The sequence below is a fragment of the Buceros rhinoceros genome, unplaced genomic scaffold, assembly GCF_000710305.1.
Source record: "Buceros rhinoceros silvestris isolate BGI_N320 unplaced genomic scaffold, ASM71030v1 scaffold18191, whole genome shotgun sequence".
In the NCBI taxonomy this organism is placed as follows: domain Eukaryota; kingdom Metazoa; phylum Chordata; class Aves; order Bucerotiformes; family Bucerotidae; genus Buceros; species Buceros rhinoceros.
In genome coordinates, this window is record NW_010396178.1 from 48865 (window position 1) to 60700 (window position 11836).

Here is an 11836-nt window from a genome sequence, read left to right on the forward strand (position 1 = left end):
AGGCTCTCTGGGAAAAGATACGGGGGGATGGAGGAGAAGTCCCAGCAGGGCTGGCTTCCAAGACAGCCTGCAAATCCTCCACAGAAAAAACCCCACAAACACCACCTGCCAAATGACACTGAGGTTATTCGTTCTTTTAGGCAAAGTGTTTAACTATTTACTAGTATTCAAGGTCGATGGAAGCCATAAATAAAGGAAACAAAAATATCTTCTTTAAATCAATTGTTCTGTAAATGAAAACATTCTTTCTACACTAAAATGTTCTATATATAGAGTGGTATTTGGGGGCCTCCCCACTACCCCGAGCTGACAGTTGTGCTGCCACAAACCGAGATGTGGTTTTGACTGTTTTAACAGTAAGGAGCTGCCTCCTTCTACTTCGCAGTCGTCTCTCCTCACCTTGGCTGCCTTACTCCAAAGCAGAGCACAGACCACACCAAACAGCGTGTCAACAAGCGGCAGGCTTCTCTTTCTGGAAATCAAACTCACGGAAGTTCTCCAAGCACAGGACACCTCCAAAGACCCGTGTGTACCAAAGTCACAGAGAAATGCCAGCACCTCGGATAACAAGGGACGAGGTCAGCAGCCCAAAGGCCTCCCACAGCCTCCAGACGCAAGCCCGTCTCCCCCGCAGCACTCCTGCTCCTCTGGAACGCCTCCAGATGGAGAGAGCTTTAACCCACCGGCAGGTTAAGCCTCTTCCCTCCAAAAGCGCTGTACAGCCCTACCTCTGCTGAGCGCTCACGTCCTCCTCTGACACACGGTGCTGTGCTGCTCTTCGAATCAGAAATGTCCCCTGTGTCCCTGTCACACAGAGCAGCCTGCACCTGGCACATCCATATGGACAACACTCTCCCTGGGCACCACCGACCCCTAGTTAGACCCCCGAAACGACCTGCGGACCTGACGCAGCCACGTGAAGAACAGGAGGAGCGTACAGCCCTTGCGTTGGCAGTGTGGCGAAATCGGGAGCTCCGCAGCGAGAAAGAAGTGACTAAGGTGGCAACCCGGAGCAGAGAGGGCTGTAAGCACTGGGTGAGTTACCGCTGCACAGCGTTAGGCTTCCAAGAGCCACAAGCCCACTCCAGAAGCCACCTGCTGGCTCATGAACACACTCTTCTCCTTGCTGCAGAATTACTTTTCTTTTTTTAATCTTAACAGTGCAGGGTGAACAGGTCGACTCGATGATCTTAAAGGTCCTTTCCCACCAAAACAGTTCTGTGGCTGTGTGGTTTCAGAATCATTTCTAGACAACACCAGTTACTGGCTTCTCCCTGAGCTTACTCGTCCATGCGTGGTTGGTAGGTTCTCTGTGCATAACTGTCCATACACAGTAAAATCTTTACAAATAAACTAGGTTTTAATTCTGTGAAGCTGTAAGCAGGTAACCCTGGCAACAAAGGAACCCGGGTACTTTATCCATCACAACTTAGACCTGGAAAAAAAACTACACAGCACTTTCTGGTGCAAGACAAAAGGCTTAGATGTGAACATCACACAGTAAAACAATTCACCCTCCCTTATCAGGGCAAAACTGCATGAAGAACAAATCATGGTCTCACCAAAAAAAAAAAAATATCCAGTCAAAGCTTCCTGTCCTGTAACGCAGAATTTGAGGCACTAAAGGATTGTTACAGGCGTTTCACAAAGGACATTTTCTCAGGCAGTGACCGCTGCTTCTACGCTGGCTCTTCCAGAGCCGTTTCCCCCCTCGCTGGGACCACCTGCCCAGGCTTTTGCTTTGAAGAAGCCAACAGAGAACTACGGCGCCGAGTTTAAGCCGCAATTACTGCTTAGAAAACGGCAATGTGAGTTTGTGTCTGATGAGAAATGTATGCCCTAAAGCACATACACACACCCCACGCAACAGCTGACTTCAACCTCAATTCCAGTGACAGGAAAATCCCATTATAATGGATTAGCAATCTGTAGCACAGCACTTGCAACCCTACTCATGCAGAGAAGATTGAAGATGGATTTCTTCCCTTGCCGAAGAAAATACTTAGAAATAAAATTAGGCATTTCGATGTTGAATTCAACTGGGTTTAAGGTTTAATCAACAGCTACTCCAAATTAGACCTGGCACAGATTAAAACCATCAAGTTGGCCATTACCAGCAGGACTCAGGCCATGGAGGGACGTTCTCCGGTAGATGATACCCGACCTAAGGGGAAGCGAGGTAAACTGCTGGTGTGGCAGTCGCATTCATTAGCTGAACTACGATGACAACGCATCACCAGAGACACGAGGGGACCCGGCCACGCTGTTTCCTTACAGCACACGGGAGGAGGATTTTGTGGTCTCCTCGTGACAGAGCTTGTTCCTACAGAAGCCAGAGCAAACTCCCGTTGACCCCATGGAGGTCAGGACACGACATCAGCTCTGCACACCAACAGCCTGGTTTGGGAGAAGGACAAGACAAGGGACAGTCACCTTATTTCACAGAACCACGAAGGGAACTTCTCCTCAGCCAGCAAAGAACCCGGCCCTCCCTGCCCCCCTGAAACTCAGAAGATGAAGCTTGGTTTTAGAAATCGAATGTTTTTCTCAGAATCACTTGCTTGGAAGAGGCACTTCAGATCACCGAGTCCAACTGTTTCCTTAGGGAAAAAGACTCCCCCACCTTACAAACACAAGTACCGTGGTTGCAGCGTAAACCCAGGATTAGCTCAGAGACATCAAACACTTAATGGGAAACAGAGCCACAGAAGGCTTCAGGAGCTCTTTCACCTGCTAATGTGAAAAAAATCGAGATTCTCAGATTTTTTTCCCCTTTAAATAAGTGTTTGTTGTTTAGTCTCTCAGGACTCTTACAGACACCCCGTCATTTGCCACAGTGCTGCTTTAACCATTTTGAGGGACCACAGCCGCAACCACCCATCCCACCAGCGAGAGCCCCGGCACTATCTGCCGCGGCAGGATGTGAGTACCAAGCTGCGGAGGAGAGCGAAAAGGACCGACGGGCACCTTTAGGGCCTCACACTACAGACCGCAGCAGACCCCCAGAGGCACACGCAAAGCACTCACCGAGATTCTTACGTCAATTTGCAGATGCTCGTTTGCGACGTGGACATAATAATATTATAACATAAATGGTTCCTGCAGCAATACGAAGGCAGCGGACAACGTCACCAGGAGATGACACTTTGCAGTGAGGGTTAAACCACAGCTGGAACCCACAAAGCCTTCTCAGCGCGGGACCAGCGGGTAAGCTCAGGTTTTACCTCCACTGCAGACAGGCTGCGGGGAAGTCAGGCACATCACATCCTGCTGTAAGCCTCTACTTGACACCACCGAGAAAAAACCATCCAGCCGCTTTTCCAACATCTCAATCATAACCAAGCCCGAGACTGAAAGTCGCTGCATCTGTCGGGGACATCTCGTGCGAGACGGAGGAGAAGAGCAGTGCTCAGGGCTGCTGCCGGTAGCTGGGACTCCCCGCGCAGCCCCGATGGCACATCAACCCCAATGGCCTGCGCAGGCAGCGGGGACAGAGACTGCGCCTCAGTGACACAGCCCCTGCTCAGAGGAAGGCGGCAACGCCGCTTACAGCAGGAGACACAATGCAAAGGTCAAGTCGCACCAGGAGTTAACTAGTCCTCTATAAATGCCCTCAGTGCTACAGGGACCGAGGGCAGCGCGGACACTCCCAGTGCAGATCTGCAATTACTCAGTGGCGATGTGGGGCTGTCCCGTTCCCAAGCGTCGTGCCAGCCACTGCGGCCCCAGCCTGCCCGTCTCCTCCTCTTCCTCCTTCCCTTTTGCTGTCACCCTTCAATTAGTCAACCTCACCCCGGTCCTCTCCCAGCAAAGGTTTGTCTCCAGCCGGGAGAGTGCTGCTGCATTTCGCGCAGCTGCTCCGCAGCCAATACACCCATTTCATCATGTACACCGTGGTAACATCGATCTTTTCATCAGCTCCTGAGCACTCCTAAGGCAGCAGCACCCACAGCTTCACGGGTTATTACACACTTCCCACCAGACACCATGTCCAGCAAGAACATTTTTTATTTTCTTCTCTTCTATTCATCTGATTTTCCCAAGAAAACGCCCTGAAGGAACAGAGTGTGTTTATAACGTCAAAGGCACAGCGAGCGAGACAGCCAGTGCAAGACGGACGCCTCTGTCTCCCGTGTCAATAAAAATATGTCTGTCATACACTAAATATATTAACCGTAAAACCATATTCTTCCTTAATAGCAAAGCATTATAAATTGGCTTTCAGAACAATTTAATGCTCCCGAAAGACTGAACATGTACAGAAAGCAGCTGTCTGAAGAGGAAAATGAGAATTTTCTTTTTTTTTTTTTCCAAATCCCAGAATACTTTCTGTCCTTTCAACAAAGAATATGAAACTTCTTTTCATCAAGAAAATGCACTTAGACAGACTTCTCTCCATATTAAATCGCTCATCTCCCTTGAACTGAGCAGGACTATGCACTAAATTGAGTATTTCCCCGGTTTCTTCAACACTCACTGCCTTTGCAACGCCTGCTGCCAGGCGCAGGAGGAAGGCTTCCAGAAGGGATGAAGAGGCTTTGCCTCCTGCCACCTTGTTCTGGTGTGGGCAGCGCTCAGGTCTTCACTCAAAAATAATGATTATAAGTTACTGGACTTCTAAACAGAACCTCCAAAAAACCCCAACCACAGATCTTGATATTGTTGCAAAATATTTTGAAAGACATTCTAGAAAATTCTGATTAGTCCAGAAACGTCTATGGATAAAACTAAAAGAAAACTACATGCTGCGGGTAGGTTTTGGCATTGGTAGCATCTTCTCTTCATCAGCATTACAATACCAATTTGTAAATACCGACAGCGTAGTTAGGAACACTTGGAAAGCAGTCACTGATGGGTTCAGCATTTTAAAACCTTAGAAATGAAGTTTTCCCTGCAGAAAAAAATACTGAAATCATTCCAGGTGCTAAGACCCACCAGAGAGCATTTTGTTCTGTGCCGCAGTGACTACTCCAAGGTGACAATATTCCAGCTGTTCACAACACGGATCGCGCAGGACAAGCACGTTTGGGACCCAGAACTCTTCTCCTAAGAAAGTCTGTCTTAGGAGCTCTGCAGCCGGCAGCGGGGACTCACCCGTCCAACCTCACGTCCGGCAAACTCCGGTTCAGGGCAATCAGGTCACTGGCCATCAGGTTAAACTGGTTGATTTTAAACAGCTCTTTCATCTTCTCCTGGTCATCCTTCGGAATGAGCACAGCCTTCCCCATCTCCCCAGGTCCTTCCTGGTTTCGAGAAATAACAGCTGCAACACAAAGAGCAAACCCCACTTTTAGAATGTGGGCGGCCGTTTCGTTCCTCCACAATTTCTGGTGCTCAACAAGGAACGTAAAGAGAGAAACCAAAACCACCCCACAATTTGCCCTGTGCTCCATGGTGAGGTTCCATCGCTCTCTGGACCCGAATCTGTATCTACATCCTTTCTGAGATGATTAACAAATCCCAGATTGGTTCCTTCGCAGCTTTTGGTGGTAAATCACAGCGACAGTACGTGACTATTCTCAAGAGACTGACCCCAGGATTACGGAGCACAGCACCGGTTCTCCGGGAGACTCTGCAGACAGAAAAGGTTTGGAAAACACTTTCACACCTATTGAAAAGATTTGAAGAACACGAATATTAAACTAATTCTAACCAACTTCTTTGGTTTTTATTTAAACCACCAGACATGTGCTAGAACAATCCAATCCCTGGAAGTAAATAAAACAATTAATCTTTGTGATAAAAAATAAATCCATCCTGAAAAATCAGCATCCCACCCCCAAAAGAGCATCTTTTACAAGTTACCAGAGACTAGTTTTGAGAAATATTTGTGTAGGCAGTTTTGGATTTTAAGGAAAATTATGGTATCACCTCACAGAAGCATACAAATAAACAAGATCCAGCCTGCCTGTTTAGGGAAGAGTGTATGATAAGACAGAAAACATCCTACACGTACAAATAATGATAATCATTATTCGAAGGCAAAAGCTTTAGCCAAAGGCTGACAGAATCATCACGAGTTTCCTTCACCTCAGCGTGCAGAAGGGCCCCACTCCCCACGAGCCCACAGGACAAGAAACACCCAAATTTTTAACTGGTTTTACATTCACGCTCTGCGTCACTGAGGCTGATTAATTAACACTGATTAATCTGTCTTCCGTGGTGACTGTTACTTGCTCCTCTCCGCAGTCCCGCAGGAGGCAGCTCCCACACACAGGTCTGCTGGGACCGCCTGGACAAACTGGGCTGTCACTGGTGCTCACGGTGGCCTTCACGCTGCGAACCTCTTCCAACCAGTTTACCTTAACGGAGGGATCTTGGCTTTATTTTTCTGCCATCACATTCATTTTCCACCTTTAGTATGAAAATTACATTGAAATGCTTAATTTCCTGAAAGACTGTCCCTCGTGGAGCCTTCTCGCCTAGCTGGAGAGTGATTGAAGCACTCCTTTCCCCGAGCAACAAAATAAAACGCTGGAAGAATAAAGCCTTTGCTACAAAACGCACAGCAAATAGACAAAGTGACTTTTAAAGGAAAAATTGATGGGTTTTCTCAGCAAACCAGACATCAGGGCTTGCTAGAACAACCTGGCACAAGCTTGCATTTGAAATTTTGCATAAAAAATAAATATTACAAACTCCAGGCATTCTTCTGCAGTTCTGCTTTACACTTCAGTCGAGCAAAGAGCATTTTACAGTATTATCTGATATATTTTTCACCCGTCTCTTTGAGCAGAAGTAGCACCTTCACCAGCTGCACCAGGAGGACACTAGCAGCTTCCGAAGAGGAAACTGCTGTCAGAGACGCTGAAATCCTGACCGTGGTGACGCCAAAGCCCTCCGCATCCGACGTGATTTCCGCAGGGTGACAGGCTGGGTGGTTCACGTCTGTTGGGGTCGGCAGCATCCTCCCAGGAGCTGGAGGCTGTGGCACCGGCACCAACGCTGGGATGCTCTGAGATACCTTTATCACAGAACGCTTTGGGTCGGAAGGGACTTTAAAGGCCATCTAGCAGAGCTGAGGATCCCTCGCTGGGAGAGGAATTCACACCTCCACTGCTCTGTGCGCTCCCTAACAGGCAGAGCGTTACCTCAGAGGATACACCTCAGGCAGAACCACTCAGGAGTGCCACCAGAAATAAAAGAGGTGAAGGACGTGGCTGTGCCGAGCTTTCAGCTGCCTCCAAGCTCTAGGCTGCACCTCTCCGCAGCGCCACCTCACCCACAGCACCCCCGGGAGAGCGGCGCTGCGCGGGGACACGCACCATCAGACAGCAGAGATGCTGCTGACCGCCACTCGGAACCTTCCGCCAGGTGTACTGATGTAACGTGCAACAGGAACACAAACCCTGGGGATTAACAGCTGGCCATTAAACTCTGCTCTACCACCACTTCCCGCAGAAACGAGGAGACTCCTCAGTTTCCAGAGCCGAAGCTCAGTTTCTGAAGCTGCAGACACTGACTGTGAAAACAAATTGTCTACTTGTTGCTGGAGGAGGCAGAGGGCACAAATCTGTCTAAGTGGCAGCAGGGAGCAGGCAAAAGGAGACAGCCTGGCTGCTGAAACCACGGCAAGACCGGAGAGCCACAAAAAGGAGCTGGGCCTGCATCTTTCATCCCGAAAAACACAACATAAAGGGAAAGGAACTCCTCAAAAAAGGGATGAAAGACCGTGAGGAGGAAAAGGAGGTGAAAGAAGTTTGTTCTTCAGTCTGATGGTCTTTTGGAAGAGGAATTTTATTTATCCACCTCCAAAGCTGTGTTGGAGGGTCTGTTCTAGCTCCAAGGACTTCACAGACCCTGGCCAGCAGACTAGGACCACCCCTCCATAACACAGCATCAGCACGTAGATCACCCCCTGCCCGGAGCCGTCCGGCTCACGTGCACATCGACCCGCTGCAGCCCTGCTGTGGGCCGGAGCGGGGACCCCGGAGAGGGGACACCGGCCATCTCGAGCCATCGTGGCGTGGAAGCTGGAGGAGCAAAAAGGCGCCCAAACTAAGTGTCTCTGAAAGAGCAAGGCAGCATACCAAAACGTTTGTATTTTCTGCTGAAATACTTCGGGGTTGGCTAAAAGTGCTTAGTGACAATTTTCTCCTGTAGAAATGGGGAGCTTTTCATTAAAACAAAGTATTTAGGGGAAAAAAGTAACCAAAAAATGTAGCAGCCCGCAGTCGTTATTTGGACAGTGAATTCGCTGCCTGTGCCGGTGGTAAAGCACATCTCAAAAGCGTATCTCCCTGAAACGCGGGGCATACCCGCTGTGAAGGGTTTCGCAGGGACTCCGTTTAAACTCAGCTTGAACACTTTCCTTCCTTCTCGCAACTGAGTTACATGTTCCTTCAGCTGCAGAACGGATTTTCATTACAGGATTTGATGTTTTACTGTTGTTTACCAAGGTCCATCAAGATAGATCTTCACAGAGATTTTCCTGTTCTGAAGTTTAATATAAAACTAATCAGAAATTTCCTAAACAGCCTTTCCACTCTCACGGTTTCAGTCAGAGCGAGTATTATCAGATTAAATTTCAATCACAGCTTACACCTATCTGGGAGGGAGAAATGTATTTAATTCTGCTCTGGTTAAAATGCAGCATCCTCGGTGGATTAAACCTTTAGAGAGGACGCAGACGGTTTATGAATTAACCGCCACAAACACACGAACGTTTTCAGAGGTGGAACCGGGTCCGTGCCCGGGACTGCCTCTTCTTGCCTTTTCTCTCCCGTATTACAACAAACAAGTTTGAGCCCAGAGGCTCTGTAAGAAACAGTCCTCAGCCACCTCGTACCCAGCACACAACAGCCTGACCACACTCAAGTCAGGAAAAATAACACTTTCCATTTCCTAAGCAATAAGAAAAATATGAAAATAAGAACGAAGTAAACATCACAATACCAGAGATGGCAGGAAGATCTAGCAGATCAGTATCTTCTGCAAATACTCAATTTGACCAAACTTTTCACAGAATCACAGTCTGGTTTGGCCTGGAAGGGACCTTAAAGACCATCTAGTTCCAAGCCCCTGCCATGGGCAAGGGTCACCTTCTGCTAGAGCAGGTTGCTCCAAGCCCTGTCCAGCCTGGCCTTGCTAGCACAGAATAGACTTGAGAACCTAAAGATGGAGACACATGTCCAACGTGAGGTCCAAAACCAGCCCCCAGCACGAGGGGACGTGGAAAACCAGTGAGGACTGACAGGCTGACGTAACTGGGGAGAGGATTTCTGTCCATCAGATTAACTCACTTTTATGGGAACTTAATTAGAACGTCCTATTTTGATCCATACTCAAGAGTTCTAACTGACCTGGATCACGTTCCTCTTCACAGAGTGAAGGGTCTCAGTCCGCCATCAACAGCTTTTGGCCAGCTCTGCAAACACGAATGTTTCACAAGGTAGCTGTGACATGCCTCAACATATTTTAGTGATTTACAAATCTTAATCCTCAGCAACCATCAGACCTCACTAAGTACCTTCTGTCCGTACTGGCTACACGACACGGTGCTAAGTTAAAAAAATCAGGGTTTAGGTACCTGAAATACCTAAGGGAATGCTCCACTTCCAGGAAGGCTGAAGAAACAGAAATATTCCAAAGCTGCAGAGGTTGTTTTCCACAGTGCTGCCCTTACCCAGAGACACCTCAGCTGAGGAGCAACTACCCGAACCAAGACCTGCAAGAGCCGCTGAGATTTGATGCCACCTACATGCATTTCCTTGGTGTACCCTCGGCAAAGGCAGGGATGGCTCGTGCTTTAGCAAGGCAGGACCCTCCGTCGCACACGTCCTGAAGACAGACTGTTTCAGTAATTTTGTCACGTTTTAAAATAAGCTCCTTACACGCATACACAGACACATCTGAACTGGCCAACAAGAGGCAGAGGATGGTTGCGTGGAGCTGCCGGCACCCCCATCCCATCCCTGCTGCCAGGAGCCTGGGACAGCTACACACCTCACTTCTCCTTCCCACAGAGACCACAGGAGCTCAGTCGCCTGATATTAAGAACTCACACTGTGAAAAACCTTAACTAAACAGAGCCCTAGACTGCGCTTCGCTGCGATTCCCATTGATTCATGAACTTGAAGCTGCGTTTGACTCGTCAGTGTTTACGATGATAGAATGAAGAGAGGAGCAGGGCTGGAAGTGGATCTCCGAAGGTCACCTAAGCTTTCCCCACACCACAGGACACAATTAACTGGACTTAAAACACCCACAGCACATCTCAGTTGTTTTTTTGCTTTGGTTTTTTTTAAACTATTTGCTTTGAAACCTCTGAAGATAAGAGTTTTGACAAGGAAACCTAGATGAAATTGAAGCAACGAAATAAGTCATGGAATTATACTCATACCTTGACACACCTGAGGCAATAGAAGAGCTTTCAGGAGTTAAACACATAAAATCTGGAGAACTGATGCTCTTTAAGAACATTTAAGGGTCGAGCAGAGGTTAAAGCAGCTGTGGGGAGCTGAGCAAGGAGAGATCTCAGCTAAAGGCAGAGATGGCACGAGGGAGCCGGGCTCCTACTGACCAAAGCCAGCATCTGTGCTGGCAACTCAAATCAAGAAAAAATTAAGAAAATCTTATTTGTTAAGTGTTTTACAACAAAACTATGTAAAACATAAGAATAAACCATACCAACAGCAGAACTGATTCAAAATAAAGGGTCTTCCAGTTTTTACTGTTTTCTTCCAGTTTTTACTGTTCTAATTCAGGAAACCAAAAGTAAAACCTGTCCGTGTTTTGTGTCCATCTGGGAAAGGTTCCCCTTAAATCACCAGACGACTCATCCTGTCCCTGAAGGGGACAAAGGTCTGTCTGACTTTCTCCTCTGCCTCAGAGCAACGGACAGATGCTGGCAGAAAGGATGAGAGACAGTTTTAAAAATAGTTGTCCCCGAGATGTGCTGAGGCAGGGGCTGCACCCAGACCGCTGCGTCCCACCCATCGCCATCAGCTTGTGTAAAATCTGAATTTTCAATCTCTTTACCTTGCTGGCAGTGAACTGCGCGACTGAGCACTGCTGGCAAAACCACACCGTCCCTTTTATTTGCTTTGGATTTGCCATCTCACGTTTTCATTGGGTTTCAGCCTGGGGGACGCCCTGGTGAATCCCTAATGCTCCTTCCCTGCCTGTTTGTGCCTTTCCACACCCCCGGGTTTTCCGTCCTTTCTCATCGCTCTTCCCAGCAGTGGGATTATTTCATTTAGAACAATACCTGAAATCGCCCTTGCCTGCCTTTTCTGAACCACTGCTTTCACCCAACAAAACCGAGCCCGGTTTGAATCAAGCACCAAAAAATAGTCAAAAATCGCCTTTTGTCCTTCAAGGGCATCGATTCATTCACCTCTGGCGAAGCAAACGCGGCTGCTTTAACTGGCAGAACTCTTCTGCTGTGATTATCTTTCGGGATCTTGAGACCAAAGCAATCTGCAGTTCTCTGCGGAGCTCTACACCTTGTCGCACCGTGTAATTTCCGACGGAGCCGTGTACACTTAACACCTTCCGACGGAGGCATCTGGATGCGCCGCACGGCGCCTTGGTTCACTCCATCCCGCCGCTGCAGCTGAGGAGGAGCAGTGATTCAGCAGCTCCGCTCGTTAATGTACTGAAGCCGACTGCAAATATTTTTGAAGTGTGTTTTTTTTCCCTAGGTCTATCAAAAATAGCTTTACCTCCAAGCACAAGAATTAACAGCTTCTCTCGTCAATGGCCATCCTGGCGCACGCAGGGGTAACGGAGCTGACACGAAGCGTGCCCACAAAGAATAAAGAGGCTGTTTTTCCAGCATTCCGCCTGCAGACATTCTTCAGCATCTGTCAGCAGAGATAGGCCTCCTCTGGAA

General features: G+C 48.2%; 1 protein-coding gene across 1 annotated transcript in view; it reads right to left on the reverse strand.

Annotated features, from left to right (window-relative positions):
* LOC104501939 (polypeptide N-acetylgalactosaminyltransferase 13) overlaps nucleotides 1-11836 on the reverse strand; it is a gene marked incomplete at its 3' end in the record, with an annotated part of 82928 nt that overhangs the window by 47143 nt on the left and 23949 nt on the right. The window contains exon 2 of the mRNA XM_010145835.1: nucleotides 5095-5263. Coding sequence (XP_010144137.1) covers nucleotides 5095-5263 — 169 coding nt within the window. The remainder of the gene's footprint in view (nucleotides 1-5094; nucleotides 5264-11836) is intronic.